The sequence below is a fragment of the Kockiozyma suomiensis genome (genome assembly GCF_038497685.1).
Source record: "Kockiozyma suomiensis strain NRRL Y-17356 unplaced genomic scaffold V2V93scaffold_1, whole genome shotgun sequence".
In the NCBI taxonomy this organism is placed as follows: domain Eukaryota; kingdom Fungi; phylum Ascomycota; class Lipomycetes; order Lipomycetales; family Lipomycetaceae; genus Kockiozyma; species Kockiozyma suomiensis.
Genome location: NW_027117664.1, coordinates 1,440,612 through 1,457,091, shown reverse-complemented (window position 1 = coordinate 1,457,091; position 16,480 = coordinate 1,440,612). Strand labels below are relative to the sequence as shown.

Below are 16,480 nucleotides of genomic sequence, written 5' to 3'. Positions count from 1 at the left end.
TCCTTGATTGTCTTCTGCAATCTTGATTGGCTCTTGGAGAACTTCACTAATGAGTTCATAAAGTCTTTTCAGCCATTTAGCTTCTTGTGAAACCAGTTTCAAAGCCATATACTCTGCCTCTGTTGTAGATGCTGCCACAGATTTTTGTTGTCTCTTGGATTTCCAGCTAATTGCTCCTCCTCCCAAAATGACCACATTTCCAGAGGTTGATTTCCTTTCATCAACATCAGTTGCATAATTTGCATCTGAGTACCCTGAAATCAAACTTCCCTGATCCTTGTGGAATGTGATACCCATGCTTAAAGTTCCTCTGATGTACCTCATGATTCTCTTAACTGCTGCCCAATGCTTTTTTCCATAGTTTGAATTAAACCTTGAGATTTCTCCCACTGCATTTGCAATATCTGGTCTAGTTCCAATTGCCATATAATTCAAACTACCAACTGCATTCTGATAAGGGATCTTCCTCATTTCATTTTCTTCATCCTTGTCTTTTGAGCTCATACATTTAGATAATGTCACACTCAAGTCCACAGGTGTCAATACTGGATTGCTATTCTGCATTCCAAAACTTTCCAACACTTGTTTTGCATATTTCTGCTGGCTAATCGTGAGTGTCCCTTCATCTCTGTCTCTCTCTATTTCCACTCCAAGGAAATAACTGGTTTCTCCCATGTCTGTCATTTGAAATCTTCTTCTCATATCCTCTTTGAAATTGTTGATATCTCTCAGATCCTTTCCTGTGATTATTAGATCATCCACATATACTGCCAAAAGCAATTTCACTTTGCTGTTTCTGTATATCCCATAGTCATCACTTGATTGTTGAAAACCAATCTTCAATAGATATTCATGTAAAAGCTCAGTCCAGCACCTTGGCACCTGCTTTAGCCCAGACAGACTTCTCTGGAGTCTCCACACTTCTCCATTGTTCTGATAGCATCCTGGTGGAGGCTGCAAGTAAATCTCTTCATCCAACTTACCATAGAGAAATGCTGTCTTTATATCCATCTGGTGAATATGATAATCATTGATTGCTGCATGTGCCAAGAGTACTCTGATTGACTCAAATCTGACCACTGGTGCAAAGGTTTCCTCATAATCAGTCCCATACTGTTGCGTGAATCCTCAAGTCACAATCCATGCTTTGTATCTTGTGAGTTGTCCATCCTTGCCATATTTCTTTTCATTTGGAGGTGATAGCCTTTCTACCACTAGGCAGCTTACTCCATTTCCATACTTGGTTTTCTTTCAGAGACTTGAGCTCATCTTCACAAGCCTTTTTCCAATGTATCCATTCAGTATTTGACTTTGCCTGCTCAATTGAGCCGGCTTCTGCCACACTATTTGTTTTTACAGACCATGCCAGAGCTTAACTTGTAGCAAACTCATCTTCTGACTCAGCATTGTCCATAATCATTCTGTCTGTGTTGATCCTATTTCCCTCCAATCTCCTTTTCTTAGCATTATCTATCACAAATCTCGCATTTTCATCTTCATCATGCAGATGCACATTCCTATCCAGGTCCATTTCTTCATCACCATTGGCATTGAAGTCGAAGATTTTGACTTGTTTATTTGAATCTTGTTCTTTTTGTGCTATTCTTCGTTCATTTGGTGCTACTTCTTCCTCCTCTTCTTCATCAGAGGTATTGAAGTCAAATAGTATCTTCATTTGTTCATTTGGATTTCTTCTGATAATTCTCCATTAGAGACTTCTGAATCTTTATCCATCTCATCTTCAACTGATTCATCTTCAGCTCTAGATTCATCATCATCTATAAATTCACTCCCACTTGATCTATCATCTTCTGTTGATAGATCACTGAATTGACGATCTTCCCAAAATCCAATTATGCTTCCTAACTGTTGAACTGAAACTGAAGCCCTCTCTGAATTTAGAACTAGTCTTGTAGGCTTAATTCATTCAAGCCCCAATGTTGTCTCTCTCATCAAAGACAACATCCCTGGCAAAGATGACTCCTTGCGATGGAATATAAATCCGATATGCCTTTTTCTTGCTTGCATATTCAACCATCACCCTTCTGACTGCTCTGGGAGAAGATTTGCTGGCCACATGAGTTTTCTGCTGATGAACCCATGCTGTACTTCCAAAGATCCTGAAATATGAGACATCAGGTTGTTTCCCAAATCAAAGCTCATATGGTGTCTTGTTCCTCTCTATAGCTCGGCTTGTAATTCTGTTGATAATATGCACTGCACAGTTGACAGCTTCTGCCCAAAACTTCTCTTGCATATTTGCTTCAATCAACATACTCAATGCCTTCTCTATCAGTGTCCTATTCATTTTTTCTGCAACCCCATTTTGTTGCGGAGTTTCCGGCACTGTTGTTTGATGCTCAATCTCTTGCTCCTGCAAGAATTCTTCAAGGTTATTGGAGACATTCTCTCCACCAATTGTCAGTGCGCAGTATAGCTATCTTCAGCCCAAGTTTGCTTCTTGACTGAGCAATATATGTACTGATGGCTGCTGCTGCATCTGACTTATTCATCAGATAGTATACTGTCACATAATTTGAATAGTCATCAATCATAGTCATAAAGTATCTGTGATCATCAAAAGAAGGATTGACTGGACCACAGACATCACTATGCACCAACTCTAAAAGTCTTGTTGTCTTAGTTGTGCTTTCACTGAAAGGTAGTCTATGTGACTTTGCAGCTGCACAAGAGTCACATTTACATACTGAGATATGATCATGTAAGCCCCTGACTACTTTATGCTTCTCCATTTGCTCAAGTACCTGATCAGAAACAAGCCCCAGCCTCTTGTGCCAGATAGTACTGGCTGCATTCACTGTATTCTCTGCGTTCATTTGAACCACTGAGAATTGTCCTGCAAACTTGCATAACTCATCATATCTGGACCTGGTTCCAATTTGAATTTTCGGGCCTTCCTTTGCACTCACAAAGCACCTCAAACCTGCATCAACTATCCACACCCCTGCATCCTTGTGCAGCATTCCTGTAGACACAAGTCCCATCTTTGCATCTGGGACATGCAACACATCTTTTAGAACCACTTTGTAGGTCTTTCCTTTGTCAATGACTTTGGCTTCTGCATTGCCTTGGCCCACTGCTCTCCTGTATTGCCCATTAGCAACCTCCAAGACTAAATCTAGAGGGCGATAATCCTGGAGACATGCTCTATTGGATGTCATATGGTAGCTCCCCTGTCAATGAACTTATTACCTTACATCCTCAAGCGCTCCACAAAAGCTTTTAGCCACGGCCTTTGCTTTCTTAACTTGCTGCTGACCATTACAGACCTTTACTGCTGCAGCCTGGAACTGAAATTTCCTGTTACTTTCCTTCTGTTCCTTCTGTTCCTTCAGCTTTGGACATTCTCTCCTGTAGTGTCCCTCTTCATGGCAGTTATATCAGATAACCTTCTTCTTTCTGGAGTTTCTTACTGCAAGTAACTTCCACTAGTGCTGGTTTGATTCTCCTGGAACTTTCTTGTCAGGGATGTTGTCACACCACTGGCAGCATCTGCCACAATGAGCTCAGTTTTCTGCTGTTTCAAGACAGCAATTGTTCCTTCAAGATCATCAGGCAATGCTCTAAGAAAGATAGAGGAATAGATGTCATGTATTTTGGCATCCAGGTGATCCAGCTGCTCCATCATCCATCAAGTTTGTAAACTTGCGCTCAAAGGCTTCAAAACTTGCCGGTGTTGCCTTCTCCAACTTGAGAGACAAAAGCTTTGCAACCAAGGAAGCCTTTACTCCCACTGTGACTCATGTATGCACTCTGGATATTTTCCCAGGCTTTCCTAGCATTACCACATTTCAAATAGCAAAAATCTTTGACCTGAACAGTAGTAATCAACACAATGACAGCCTGTCTGTTGACAGTTTCAAATTCAGAATGCTGCTCCAATGACTGCAGTTCCAAGTCATCCAGCTCCTGCTGACCCACAACTCTCCACAAGCCCTTTTGCATGAGAACCATCTTCAAGGCAAAGGCCCATTCAAAGTAGTTCATTGCATTAAGGGTTGGCAACTTCAAGCCAAAGTCTGAAATCACTCCAGGGCTCATAACCTCTTCCAAATGCTGCTTGTCAGTGGAAGAGTCAGACATAGCAAGGTTGATGGACTTGTTAGTTGGAAATTGTGTTCCAATATCAGGAAAAGCCCTAGAGAAAGCTGAGCAAAGTTCCAAAGGGAGGCTTAGCGAGGCTGTTCAGGGATTGGCTTGACTTTTCTTTGTCTATATAAAGGCCTCTTCTCTCCCTAGTATCTAGAAATGAAAAAAGAAAGCTAGCTGTGGCAGTTCTTTTATATTTCAAACAGCATTATAGAGGTATCATCAGTATTATTGTGTTGCTATTGGGCTAGGTTTTCTACCGGCTACATAGCATATTATTTAACATACAATCCATTCTAAGCATATGTAAGGTACTACTAGGTGTTCTACCAGCTTAACTACATGTGATTTAGATTGGATTGGAAATACATTTGTGTGGGATACACCACTATCGGCATCGCCTGCTATCTTAGAGATGCATACGTCGGAGTTATGCATGAGTGCAGTAGCAAGATACCAGCTAATGTTGGTATCATTGATGCTAGCACTGATGGCAAAAGCAAGTGATGTTCCCAGCACAACGATACTAACATGGTGGACTATAATTTCACCAATGGCATGATAGCATGCAGTTACCCAACAGAACTGACGGATCTCGATGTCAAATACGATCATGGGTAGTGACTACGTGAGTGCAATAGATGACGCCGAAATTGACAAATACAATTACGATGTAATGTTTTAATGCATGTCATTCACTATGAACTTTACTGTTGATGAGACTGGCAATATAACTAACATGTACACTAAATGATGAAAGTGTCGTGCCATCTGAGTTTGACATTAAGGAGACATATGAACCAGGGTACGGAAACAAAACACTTGTCAGCAACGGACTTAGCAGACGTGGAGTGTGGAAACATGCTTACAATCTCCAGGCAAAGTTAGCAGCACTTACATGCTATCTGCAGTTGTAGGTGGACTAAGTTATTCAGTCCTGCACTTGTCACGCTCAGCAATTCAGAATATGTACGATAAGCAAGGACAGGCATGCTTCAGTTGGTCTAGAGGTGCTAGGTTATTAAGGCAAACACTGCAAAGTGTGTCATTGAGCAGTGACTTGATTACTTTGATGTTACTGGGGAATCGAGTGAGCAAGTAAAAGCGTATCGCATTTAAAATACCACACAAAAACAAGGCTCATGGAGAGTTCTAGAATCAAAAAAAAAAAAAAAAAAAATAACAGTGTCAACATTAACAACTTTAACACTAAACTCTGAATAAGCAATCTCATTAACATGGATAACTACTCTATCAACTTTGCTATGTCTGACTCTTCCACTGACAAGCAGCATTTGCAAGAGCATTTGCTTGAATAAAGTCAAAAAATGATGGCAGAAGATTATATTACATAGTTCAAAAAGGTAGCTGTAGGATTCATGCCTAACTATAGATTGAGTCCATAGCCCCTTCTATGTTTTAGCAATTAAGAACAGTGATAACAATTTGATAGAAAGCCTTCAGCAAGCAATTGCATGAAATGTGGATAACAGCTCCATCAGTTCAGCTGTGTCTGATTTTCCCACTGACAAGCACCACTTGCAAGAAATTGGTCTGGGATATTAACTGTCATAAATATTGAATTAAAAAATGTGGTGGTGAATTGTTGGTAGTTGTATATATATACATTGCAGTTTTGAGGAAGTTTAGTGATTTCTGTCATTTGGTGAAGTTGTCTTCTGTTAAAGTTTAAAGCCATAACAATGCCGCAATGTTCTTTTTTTTTGTTAGTTCTTTGTTGTTTTGAGTGGGAATAAGTTATATTGTCTGTCATAATTTAATAGCATATAAACTGATAAACTTAGAAATCATTATCTTTTGGTGAGGGGGTTTGGCCAGTAGTAGCCTAGCCTTGCGCATGCATATTATTTCCATTTTGTATAAATGAACTTGTGATGTGAAAAGGAAAAGGCATTTAGCTATAAAGTATGTGATGCAAATGATTTGATTGCCTTTGTTTCATGATTAAATATTAATTGAATGTTGTCAGAATTTGTTGGTGATGCCAATGGGGGCTTACAAAATATCGATATGAGCCAATTTCCAATCTGTGCTATAGATGAAACTTTTCATCAATTTTTTAATATTTTGCTGCTACTGACCCATAATGAAGATTTAGAATCTGCATCAGAGCACATCATTCCATATACTGACATGTGCTATGTATTGCACTATTTAATACTTGTACTGCTCAGCTTTTTTTAAAAGATAGAGAATCACCAGTAGCAATAAATCATAAAATAGCAATGAATCAAATGTATTAAGGTGAAAGAGCTATGTTCTTAGGCTACACAACTGGATACTATGCTCAGAGCTTACCAGACTTGTGCAGTGGCGCTTTTTAAAGTTACAGCTCAAAGGGAGTCTTTAATTCAAAGCACCTTTTTGTGACCTGTGACTCGTGACTTATGGGGCTGATGTAACAACCACTTTTATTTCAGTCAATTCAGCCTCAATATGCCGCTGCAAGTCTTTCTACTGCGCAGATTTCTACAGCTGGTTTGAGCAATTCAGCAGTAATTGATTCCATGACTCTCAAGAAATATATAATTTTTTGAAAGAAACTGAGAATATCAATCAGATCGCCAATTGTTCCGATATCGCTAAATCAGAGCCTCGGCACAAGGAAGCGGGGTAAAGACGAGACTTTCACTGCCCCTCAGTGTATGTTATTTCAAGTGACTATGCTGCGGTTGTTGACAACTAGCTCTGATACCATTATTTGCTTATACTATTAGAACAACTGTTCTAGTACATCGCTCTCTTTTCTTTGCGATTATATGTTAATGGCGCCAGCATACACGTCCTCTGTCTACAGGCCAGGTATATTTGACGGCAAAGTCGTATTCTGCACTGGCGGCGCTGTAAGTGATCAGCTTTTTCATTGATATGATTATTTTGATTAATTCCGTATTCAGGGAACAATATGTCGCCGTCAGACGGAAGCTCTTGTTATTTTAGGTGCTAACGCCGCAATTCTCGGGCGCAAAAAAGAGGTCACAGAAAATGCAGCAGCAGAGATCCAGAAGCTAAGAAGCGGAAGCTCGGTTATTGGTATCAGTGCTGATGTCAGAGATATCTCGTCTTTGCAAGAAGCTGTTGATAGGACCGTGAAAGAACTGGGAAGGATTGATTTCGTCATTTGTGGCGCCGCGGGAAATTTTATATCTGATTTCAAGCATCTTTCGGCAAATGCTTTCAAGACTGTCATTGATATTGATTTGCTTGGAAGGTAGGCTAATCCTGGCTTTTTTCTGCTATCGTGAGTGAACAAACTGTATCTAAAAATCAATTGATAGTTTCAATACCGTTAAAGCCGCAACTTCCGAGCTTATTCGCAATAAAGGATCGGTGATAATGGTATCCGCCACACTTCACTATTACGGTAAAATCTGAAAATGCGTTTTTTAAAGATGGAGATACTGACTGATATTTTAGGAGTTCAATTTCAGAGCCATGTGGGCGCTGCAAAAGCCGGCGTTGATGCACTATCTAATGCTTTGGCGGTGGAGCTTGGACCTTTCGGTGTTCGATTCAACTGTATTGCTCCAGGTGTGTGGCCCCGTTAAACAGATAAATAAGTATACTACTGAGTACTAAGCTGGAATATAGGTCCTATCGACGAAACTGAAGGACTAACAAGATTACTACCTTCTGGCGCAAAAAAACAAGTAACTAAAGCAGTACCGCTTCAAAGACTAGGTTCAGTGAATGATATTGCTGATGCCACAGGTAAGTTTGACGAGCCCTTTTGTGCAGTATACCGCGAATTTTAAGCGATTCCCTAACTTCTCCAGTTTTCTTATTTTCAGAGGCAGCGTCATTTATTACTGGGTCTATATCGGTTGTAGATGGTGGTGCGTGGCACACTGGACAGATGCAAGCCTTACACTATCCTGAAAGTAAGTACTGAAATGGTAGTTAGCGTCGTGATGTTATGAAACTAATACTTAATCAGGTGTTCTTAACAGCGATCAGCTATGGAATAAAAAGTCGGCAAAACTGTGAGTCAGATTGCAATTGCATTTGTTTCTGACTGAAAAAATGCCTGCACTCGAAATGAACAGACCCGATCAGAATATAGTTGAATTATGCTCTATATTTATGATATGTAGAAAAACTACATGAAAAATAATAAAGCAAAACAATACACCATTCGTGCGCCAAATATCCTATGATTACATACAACCCAGTACCAAAATCCATAAATAGTTATCATTGTACAAATTTCCACTCAATGAATGACCCTTTTTGAGCAAGCGCTGCTGGCATGGGACAGTGTATATTACTAGTCTTTACTAGTTCCAAATTTAAAGTTAAACTTTCCGGTCGCTTTAGCAAAAATGTTCTTTTTATTGCTGCCGGAGGTACCGTTAATGGAACCTTTCCCAGGAGTTTTGGCCGTCTGGCTGCCCTTTTTCCTTTTCAAAGAAAGTTTAACAAGCTCATCATCGTCTTCACCCTTCTCGTCTTGCCTCCGTCGCTTATCAACTAAAACTGCAAGAGGAGATATTTCGGACGTCAATGCCGACTTCTCGGGTATGCCTTCCGAGACACTTTCGGGTGTAGTCACAGGCTGCAAATCATTCTGTTCATCTTTCGACGGTGAGAGAGGCTGCGATGACGATACTTGGCTCAAGCCTGAATCAAAAGCTGTCTTCTGCCTCGACGACCCTGTGAGAACATCAAGTGCCTTGGCTTCTGAAGTAACATTTGAATCTTTATTCGCAAACTCCTCGTCATCGCGCTTGCGCTTCGCCGATGACGTGACATCTGGCACCAGTTCACCTTCATCCAAAAGTACATCGGCACCAGTTTCATCATCAGAAGTATTGAAGTAATCGTCTTCCTCTGTCTCAAGTTCACGCGCATTGCTCCACCGTCCACCGTTCGGAGCTCTTGATTTGAGATGATTAGTATTTATGAATTGTGAGCAGGAAAACTTAAAACAAAAGTAACATACAGCTTGCCGTCGGTTAAAGACTCTGCCATCAGTTGCGAATCGCTTTCATACTGGTCGTACCAAGCTATTAGTGAACTTATTGGCTCCAGATATTTGAGCGACTCTAATTTCTCTCTATACAAGCTTACAACGTGGAGTACTACAGACTTCATGTTGCGTTGGTATTCGGGCTTTTGGTTAGCCTGCGTTTGATAATCTTAGTTTATCTAATCAACTACCAGCAATGTATCGAATAAACTTACGCTTTGAACAAATTCAAAAAATTCTAAGCAAGCTGAGCTAAGAAGATTATTTTTGTTTCCAAGCTCTTCCAAAAGATCAACCACGAGAGAGAATAGTTTGCTCTTGATCAGATACCGATAGTAAAATTCATCATTGGTTCCGAGGCATTGCCTAAAGCATCGAAGAGCAGCTAGGATCAGCTATTAATATGGGTCATGATCATAACAAGAAAAGAAAAAAATACTCATACCCAGTTTCAGCGATTTGTGTGAGCTCTGAAAAAGCTTACCTACATTAAGCAATAAGTTTGACTCAATGAAAAAAGTACGACTTCGGTACCCGTGAAGCCGAATAAAAGCGCAGACAAGATCACAAAGGCAGTTATAAAACGATGCTCCACCACTACTCATCGAATTAACATCCTCGTCGCTCAACAAAGTAAGTTTATTGAAAAGTTTTCCCACCGAGGACCCATAAAAAGAATCTAAAAACATCTCAGTCTCGGGATCATCTGCCCGCTGACGTACCAATATATCAGATGTCTTGCGAAAAACGTCATAGGGTTGCCCGGATGTGGGATCGAGAAGAATCTGGAGGGCCTCTGCAACTTGCGATGTGATGCCGAAATCTGGTTCAGATAGTAAGATATCAATCAATGTATCAACTATAGCTGTACTGTTTTGTCCATCACTATTCAGCTCCACATTTCGCACTAATGAGGGGTCGTGATCGATTATTGCAAGTATCAGCTCGGTTCCTGCGCTTCGGATATTAGGAACGCTGTCACGAAGAGCGAAAACAATGACATCAAATAGACGCTTCTTGATAAAATTCGTGTATAGATATGCTCGCTGATTAGCCTGCAAATTTTTAGCTGTCAAGCAAAACTGATGAATAAATCGAATGGCATCTCGCTTTTGACTGATGCTTGATTCTTCTCCAGTTGTGCTCGCGGCATTGCCCAATATATCACCATGAGAAGACGCGGAAGTGGTCAGCGCGTTGTTTTCGTCTCCGCTTTCAGTAGCCTTAGTTGTAGAATTTTCATTCGCTGCTGAGTTTTTAGTGTTTAGACTGGAAGAACCATCTTCAAATATCTTAAATAACGCGGTGGTAAAGTCTTCATTATGCTGGAGATGATTTAAAATAGCAACTTGGTGAAAATAGATCATAGAACTTAACATTGAGAATGTGGGGTCATCTAGTAAACGAGCGAGCACGACATCTTTCAAGTATTGTAACCGAAATGTATATTTTATCTTATTGCGAACATCTTCATCTGCTATTGGTATGACTTGTTTGAACCTCGATTCGTCAGAGATGTAGTCGCGATGGTTAGCTTTGAGAGAGGGGAATTCGGGATCATCTAAAATAATTTGTTAGAAATTAGTAGCAGAATGAATCCCAAGTGCCAAATCATCGTACATTCAAGTATGCCAACCACCCCTACTATGTACTCTTCCAACACAATCTGCTCCATAATTGTGTTATCATTCATTAATACTGTGAAAATTAATCGGTCAGTAAACTCATTTGTCACATTAGGAATGGACCACGTACTAATTAACTTCATTATGCGGCACAAAGCGTGAAGATCTGATATGCTTTCCAGGTCCTCAGCCACGGTCAGTAGAGGCACTAGCTTGCCGAGATAATCCTGTAGTCATTCAAAATATTAGTACCCCTATCTCAGCAGAGGGGCTAAGTATGGTCTTACGAATTCAATAAGTTCCCTTATTATTGGCTCGCGTACGTATTGCGAATGAGAAGCAATAGCAAGTGCTCGTTCGATATCTGCCAAATTGCTCAAAGTTGGCTCGCCAGGAAGAGAGAATGAGCCAGCTCCAAAGGTGTCATTCATGTCATCTGAAGCAATGTCTTCAATTCCGAGATACTTTTGGACTTCCGTTATGAATTCCCATGTAGCCGAACATCCATCGCTTTCCTGGAAGCTAAGCGCGAGATCTGTCTCGTCCGGCTCGGTCCAAACAATGAGAGTGTCTATGACGAATTAGAATCACTGGGCAGTTGTGGCGCAATTAAGGGTGAGATACCTTGCTGCTTCTGATATTGAACATCTCTGTAGATTTTTGTCTCAAGAAGATATTTATCCGAGTCTTCCTCGCTCTTGACGAGAATGTAAGCATCGTCCTAAATGAATCTGTTAGCGCGTGCTTAGAGCGTGAATAGTGTAGGAAGAGGAGTGCGCACAGAAATGACATCACCAACGCAAAATCCAGTGCCACGATCATGCCAGCTCTCTTGCAGAAGCTCATAAACCTTGACTCGACGTGGGATTGCCGGCACCTCGAATGACATGATGAGGAGAGGCGAGAGCGGAGAGATCACTGGTTCGGACAGGGTTGAGTTTGCTAGAGAATGATGAGAATAGAGTCAAGCGGGTAAGGGCTTATCAGCCGATCACGTGCATATCTATCACGTGACTAGGCGATGCTGGTCGCGAGGGAACAGCGAGCGGAGTCACAGTAGGCAGCCAATTGCTAGGGTTTTGAAAGTTATTTGCGGAAGTCCAGCCGGAATGAAAGCATTAGTTAACCCTAGACTACCTTAGAAACACCTGGTTCAGACCAGCAAATCCTGCCAATAATGTAGTAGCACGGTCTCTGTTTTCACATGCACTCAGCCCAGATTGTCAAAAATCGCGCCACTTGGGCTAGGCCACGCAAACTATGGCCGAAATAGAATGGTGCGGCTCAATTTAGCTGCTAGATCTTGTTAAAACTGCCCAAGATATGTAAATGGATTAGGGCTCAGTTACATGATTTATTCGTCTGAATTCCCACATAAATTTCGTGCTTTTCCAGCTCGCGCGTCTTCGTGCTTCGTTTTACTATAGCCGATATGTGTGCTCTCCGGGAAGATTCCTCTTGCAAGTACGATGTGATTATTGTGGGTTCTGGCGTAGTAGGTTCCGCTCTTGGAGCCACCTTGGGCCGCCAAGGCCGTCGAGTTCTCCTAATTGGTATGCCCTCGTCTCCCTATCTTTTATCAGTTCTTACGCTGACCTTCTTTTAAGAACGTGACTGGTCCGAGCCTGACCGTATTGTGGGCGAGCTTCTGCAGCCTGGTGGAGTCAATTCTTTGGAAAAGCTTGATCTGGCTGACTGTCTTTTGGATATTGACGCTGTCCCGGCTACTGGATACTCCATTATATACCACGGCGACTGCGTTCGACTGCCGTATAACGAAGATCCCACCAAGCCCGGTGTTCGACTAGAGGGCCGCTCATTTCATCATGGCCGTTTCATCTCGCGTCTTCGCGAGGCTGCGAAGGCTGCACCAAAGTATGTTGTGCAGGTTTGGCCGATTAGGTATCGGTTGGCTAACTAGACTATAGCGTAACCTGTCTGCAGGCAACTGTAAATGAAATTCTTACTGATACAGAGAGTGGAGCAGTAGTTGGAGTTAAATGCTCCGGCAAGGGCTCTGAAAAGTCAGAAACTGTATGTAAATATTATACTTATATTGTTTTTGCATGTTTGACCTTGCTGACGTTGGCGGTCCACAGTATCATGCGTCGTTGACAGTAGTGGCTGATGGTTCATTTTCCAAATTTCGACGCGAATTTATATCAACTCCTGTCAAGGTTCGTTCTCACTTTGTGGGCTTGATTCTGAAAGATGCAGTGATGCCCACCAAAAACCACGGTCACGTCATTCTTGGTGACCATCCACCGATTTTGGTCTATCAGATTGGCGAGCACGAAACTAGAATGCTTGTCGACGTACAAGGTAAACTACCATCTGTTGGAAACGGTGACCTTAAGCACCATTTAGAAACTGTGGTCAGCACCTCAATTCCGGATTGTCTTTTACCATCCTTCAAAATGGCGCTAAATGGTGAACGGTTACGGTCCATGCCTAATTCATATCTCCCTCCGTCATCGAACTACAATCCCGGTGTACTTTTCCTTGGTGATTCATTCAACATGCGCCATCCCATGACTGGTGGTGGTATGACTGTAGGGCTTAATGATGTTGTTTTGATTTCAGACTTACTATCTCCGTCTAATGTGCCGGATTTTGGAGATACAGCTCTAGTTATGTCTCAGCTGAATGTGTTCTTTTGGCAGAGGAAATCTTTAAGCTCCGTTATCAATATGCTTGCTCAAGCGCTTTATTCTCTGTTTGCTGCTGGCGATAGTCGGCTGGTGCGATTACAAAATGGTTGCTTCCGATATTTTGAACGCGGCGGGCGGTGCATTTCTGAGCCAATTGGACTATTATCTGGGTGAGCACCTTTCTTAAATGATATATAACTCTAAATTACTGACGTTGTGATAGTGTCATCCCTGTTCCATTTATTCTCATTTATCATTACGTTCTAGTTTGCTTTTGTGCAATTCTGGAAATGTTCAAGGGCGCCGCTATTACCCAGTACCCGTCCTTGCTATTAGAGAGCTTTGCCGTTGCATGGAAAGCAATCGAGGTGTCTATTCCTGTCTTTTGGACAGAAACATTTTAACCAACTCGGGATTGCGTAACCTTGTATATCATTAATCGCTTATTTTATGCTACCAGTTAACTGCATTTGTGTTCGGTTTATGTTTTCGGCAGTGGCAATACTTTTTACGCTTTTTGCTTGTCATTTGATCGCTACTCTCTGAAATGTACAATAATGTGTATATAATTATTAATCAATAAAGAATACTTAATTTTTTTTTTATGCGGAAAGATAGATTGTAAGCGATTTCCACTTACTTTTACCACCAGTTTCCCAATTTCTATCACAGATTTGAATCTCTAAACCATAATTGACAGAATTTCCGCTATAGTCAGAAAGAGAGAGAGTGTCCCAACGGAGCCATATGTCGATTCCGGCTTTGATTCCGCCTCCCTTTTCGCTTGGCTCGCCAAACAAGCTGATTAGATCAGACGCGGAGGTGTTGTGTGTCATTCCCTGGAGAGGTAGCAGAGCGGGTAAGACTTGTTTGTAATTACTATCGCTGTTATAGAACTCCAGAGATTCGAGAATAAGTCGTGCTATGTTACGAAAGTTAAAAATAATTTGGTAAAATCAATAAAGTGTACACTGACTGCCATCTGCAGAGTTATGAAAGCAGAGAGCTAACCCTGCGCTGTGATATATAATGTACACAATGTCTTTTCCATAGCACTTGACTGCGCCTGGAAATTCTGACGGACCCTCATTGAGGACAAATGACGAGGAAGAAGAGGCGAAGGCAGTTTGCAGTTTGTGCGTCGACAAGAAGTCGATGAGGGCTGAGCCAAAGAGCGATAAATCAACAGACGATTTCCTCCTTCCGATCTCAAAACCTAAAAAGGAAGATATCTGAGGCAGCGGCGCAGAATCAGCCATTGGCCGAAATACCAGAGAAACGTGTACAATCGCAATAAAAAGAAGTGCTGATGCGCCTTCAGGCTTTCTGCTGTCATTAATGAATCGAAAACGCGCATCATTTCAACCATCAGGTTAAGGTTATCGGGGCACGAACTTTAATTAACCAGGTTGAGATTGAAGTATTTTGGTTACGTCACAGCTCTCGAGGCACATAGAACGCAACCGCTTGAGTAATTAATCTCGAACGGGCTGATTGACACTTTAGAAGGAAGATTAATGGGCCCCCGCTGCAAGAAAGATGAGCACTGAGCAATTATCGACATGGGCGAATTTGCATAGCATACTTATTTCAGATTCAGTGCAAGTGAAGGCAACTGAGCACGCTGGCCTGGGCTTGTTTTACAATTGCAGCAGCGAAAAGGCACCAGAGAGGTTACTCGAGGTGCCGCGTACAATACTGCTGACAGCATCTAATGTGAGGACTCTGGCATTATCACAGAAGGACACTCTGTTGCCATTGCTCGAGTCAGAAAGGCTGCTCGCGGCGAGGGAGGTGGTAGTGCGATTTTTTACATTGGTTCTGCACAAGTTCGGAGAAGAAACGCGCGTACCACAAAGCTTTTACGGACCATACCTGGCGCTCCTGCCGGATCCATGGACTGCTGGCAGCAAGGCCGGAGTACCGCCGATGTTTTGGGATGAGGAACGGTGCGCACGAGCGATTGGCACGTCGCTGTATGCTCCTCTGCGAGCGAAACAGCGTAAGCTGCGGGCCGAGTTTGAAGAGTTGAGCCAGCGATGGCAGGCAGTATTTGTACACGAGACAGAGACACTCGCCTATGAAGAATATATCCGCGCCGACTGGCTCGTAAGCTCACGTGTAATTGAGCTACCCAGCGATGGCGTCGAGTGGGAACTTGCAGTCGTGCCTATACTTGACTTTGCCAACCATGGCTCGCAGCCGAACGCTCGATACGAGAATACAGATGATTCTGTCGAGCTCGTATGCGCAGAATCAGAAGTCTCAGGCAGCGATTACCGGGATGGCGCTGAGATCGTGATCTCATATGGACCCGACAAGGGCTCATCCGAGTTGCTCTTTACCTACGGCTTCCTACTCACTCCTGCCGAATACTCCGGTGAAGAGCATGTTAAGATGCCAGTTTCCAGTGGCGGTTCAGCACTACAGTACATTTACGGTCGTGTGCCGCTCGTGGAGATTCATGTCGACGCTGAAGGCAGCATCTCGTGGGAGTGCGAGTACCTCTGGCTGCTCTGTGTCGGACCAGACGATGGATTTGAGGTTTCCGTATCTGTTACACACGATTCCAGCGAGGAAATTGATGCGACTGTCGCGGGCGAGACGCTGGTCGGAGTTCGCGGCAATGAGGTCGCTACTGCCATCCGCTCGCGTTTGGCGGTGGGCAAAATGGCTGCCGTGCTAATGCTACGGCGAGTGCTTTTACTCGAGCAGCTTACTACAGGCTGGCTTGATGCACTAGGCGAGAGCGAATGGGACTACTCCGAGACGCCTGAGGACGAACCGATTGCGACGTTGCGACAGCGCGAGGAGCGCGTATTTACGCTGCTACTGGACGAGCTCGAGGAGCGCAAGCAGCATCTTGCTGAGACGCCTGATGTGCTCGATTTCCTTGCGCAGCAGCAGCAGCCGCCGGAAGAGAAAAGTATGGGTGCTGAAGAATCGGGAGTGACGGGCAATGAGGGGGAGGACAATGAGGGGGAGGACGAGCTACGATGAGCGGATTACTTTGTGCTCTCTAAAAAAAAAGAAATTGAAAATTGAAAAACGAGATTAATGAAGTAAACGACTAAAAAATGACACAAAACAAGCAGATTTGAAAA

The 16,480-nt window shown here is 42.6% G+C and overlaps 5 protein-coding genes across 5 annotated transcripts; 3 read left to right on the top strand and 2 right to left on the bottom strand.

Annotated features, from left to right (window-relative positions):
- Positions 1 to 6,491: 6,491 nt before the first annotated feature.
- Positions 6,492 to 8,303, top strand: V2V93DRAFT_363368 (uncharacterized protein). Its single transcript, XM_066908590.1, has 8 exons — positions 6,492 to 6,774; positions 6,849 to 6,974; positions 7,029 to 7,342; positions 7,410 to 7,495; positions 7,549 to 7,662; positions 7,723 to 7,842; positions 7,908 to 8,012; positions 8,069 to 8,303. The coding sequence occupies exons 2-8, from the start codon at positions 6,891 to 6,893 to the stop codon at positions 8,116 to 8,118; spliced, it is 873 nt and encodes a 290-aa protein (XP_066768879.1). The 5' UTR covers positions 6,492 to 6,774; positions 6,849 to 6,890; the 3' UTR covers positions 8,119 to 8,303.
- On the bottom strand, positions 8,190 to 11,630 carry V2V93DRAFT_363361 (component of IIS longevity pathway SMK-1-domain-containing protein). Its single transcript, XM_066908589.1, has 9 exons — positions 11,507 to 11,630; positions 11,350 to 11,446; positions 11,013 to 11,296; positions 10,856 to 10,952; positions 10,721 to 10,798; positions 9,546 to 10,661; positions 9,316 to 9,485; positions 9,074 to 9,255; positions 8,190 to 9,008 (listed from the first exon to the last, which is right to left on the bottom strand). Exons 1-9 carry the CDS (start codon positions 11,612 to 11,614, stop codon positions 8,399 to 8,401), a joined length of 2,742 nt encoding a protein of 913 aa, XP_066768878.1. The 5' UTR covers positions 11,615 to 11,630; the 3' UTR covers positions 8,190 to 8,398.
- Positions 11,631 to 12,120: 490 nt separating this feature from the next.
- Positions 12,121 to 13,979, top strand: V2V93DRAFT_363359 (squalene epoxidase-domain-containing protein). The gene is made up of 5 exons (XM_066908588.1): positions 12,121 to 12,278; positions 12,333 to 12,600; positions 12,654 to 12,759; positions 12,825 to 13,546; positions 13,600 to 13,979. Exons 1-5 carry the CDS (start codon positions 12,158 to 12,160, stop codon positions 13,778 to 13,780), a joined length of 1,398 nt encoding a protein of 465 aa, XP_066768877.1. The 5' UTR covers positions 12,121 to 12,157; the 3' UTR covers positions 13,781 to 13,979.
- On the bottom strand, positions 13,920 to 14,783 carry V2V93DRAFT_363356 (uncharacterized protein). Its single transcript, XM_066908587.1, has 2 exons — positions 14,353 to 14,783; positions 13,920 to 14,298 (listed from the first exon to the last, which is right to left on the bottom strand). The coding sequence occupies exons 1-2, from the start codon at positions 14,633 to 14,635 to the stop codon at positions 13,979 to 13,981; spliced, it is 603 nt and encodes a 200-aa protein (XP_066768876.1). The 5' UTR covers positions 14,636 to 14,783; the 3' UTR covers positions 13,920 to 13,978.
- Positions 14,784 to 14,833: 50 nt separating this feature from the next.
- Positions 14,834 to 16,429, top strand: V2V93DRAFT_363355 (uncharacterized protein). Its single transcript, XM_066908586.1, has one exon. The coding sequence runs from the start codon at positions 14,916 to 14,918 to the stop codon at positions 16,374 to 16,376; it is 1,461 nt and encodes a 486-aa protein (XP_066768875.1). The 5' UTR covers positions 14,834 to 14,915; the 3' UTR covers positions 16,377 to 16,429.
- The last annotated feature ends 51 nt before the right edge of the window (positions 16,430 to 16,480 follow it).

Excerpts from the sequence above, each read along its gene's own strand:
- V2V93DRAFT_363368 (XM_066908590.1), top strand. The coding sequence starts at position 6,891 with ATGTTAATGGCGCCAGCATACACGTCCTCTGTCTACAGGCCAGGTATA. Across the intron at positions 7,663-7,722 it reads ATTCAACTGTATTGCTCCAG|GTCCTATCGACGAAACTGAA; the intron begins GTGTGTGGCCCC and ends GCTGGAATATAG. Across the intron at positions 7,843-7,907 it reads TGATATTGCTGATGCCACAG|TTTTCTTATTTTCAGAGGCA; the intron begins GTAAGTTTGACG and ends TAACTTCTCCAG.
- V2V93DRAFT_363361 (XM_066908589.1), bottom strand. The coding sequence starts at position 11,614 with ATGTCATTCGAGGTGCCGGCAATCCCACGTCGAGTCAAGGTTTATGAG. Across the intron at positions 11,447-11,506 it reads GCGTTGGTGATGTCATTTCT|GACGATGCTTACATTCTCGT; the intron begins GTGCGCACTCCT and ends AGATTCATTTAG. Across the intron at positions 10,953-11,012 it reads TAAGGGAACTTATTGAATTC|GATTATCTCGGCAAGCTAGT; the intron begins GTAAGACCATAC and ends GAATGACTACAG.
- V2V93DRAFT_363359 (XM_066908588.1), top strand. The coding sequence starts at position 12,158 with ATGTGTGCTCTCCGGGAAGATTCCTCTTGCAAGTACGATGTGATTATT. Across the intron at positions 12,279-12,332 it reads CCGTCGAGTTCTCCTAATTG|AACGTGACTGGTCCGAGCCT; the intron begins GTATGCCCTCGT and ends CCTTCTTTTAAG. Across the intron at positions 12,601-12,653 it reads GCTGCGAAGGCTGCACCAAA|CGTAACCTGTCTGCAGGCAA; the intron begins GTATGTTGTGCA and ends ACTAGACTATAG.
- V2V93DRAFT_363356 (XM_066908587.1), bottom strand. The coding sequence starts at position 14,635 with ATGGCTGATTCTGCGCCGCTGCCTCAGATATCTTCCTTTTTAGGTTTT. Across the intron at positions 14,299-14,352 it reads TCATAACTCTGCAGATGGCA|CACGACTTATTCTCGAATCT; the intron begins GTCAGTGTACAC and ends TTCGTAACATAG.
- V2V93DRAFT_363355 (XM_066908586.1), top strand. The coding sequence starts at position 14,916 with ATGAGCACTGAGCAATTATCGACATGGGCGAATTTGCATAGCATACTT.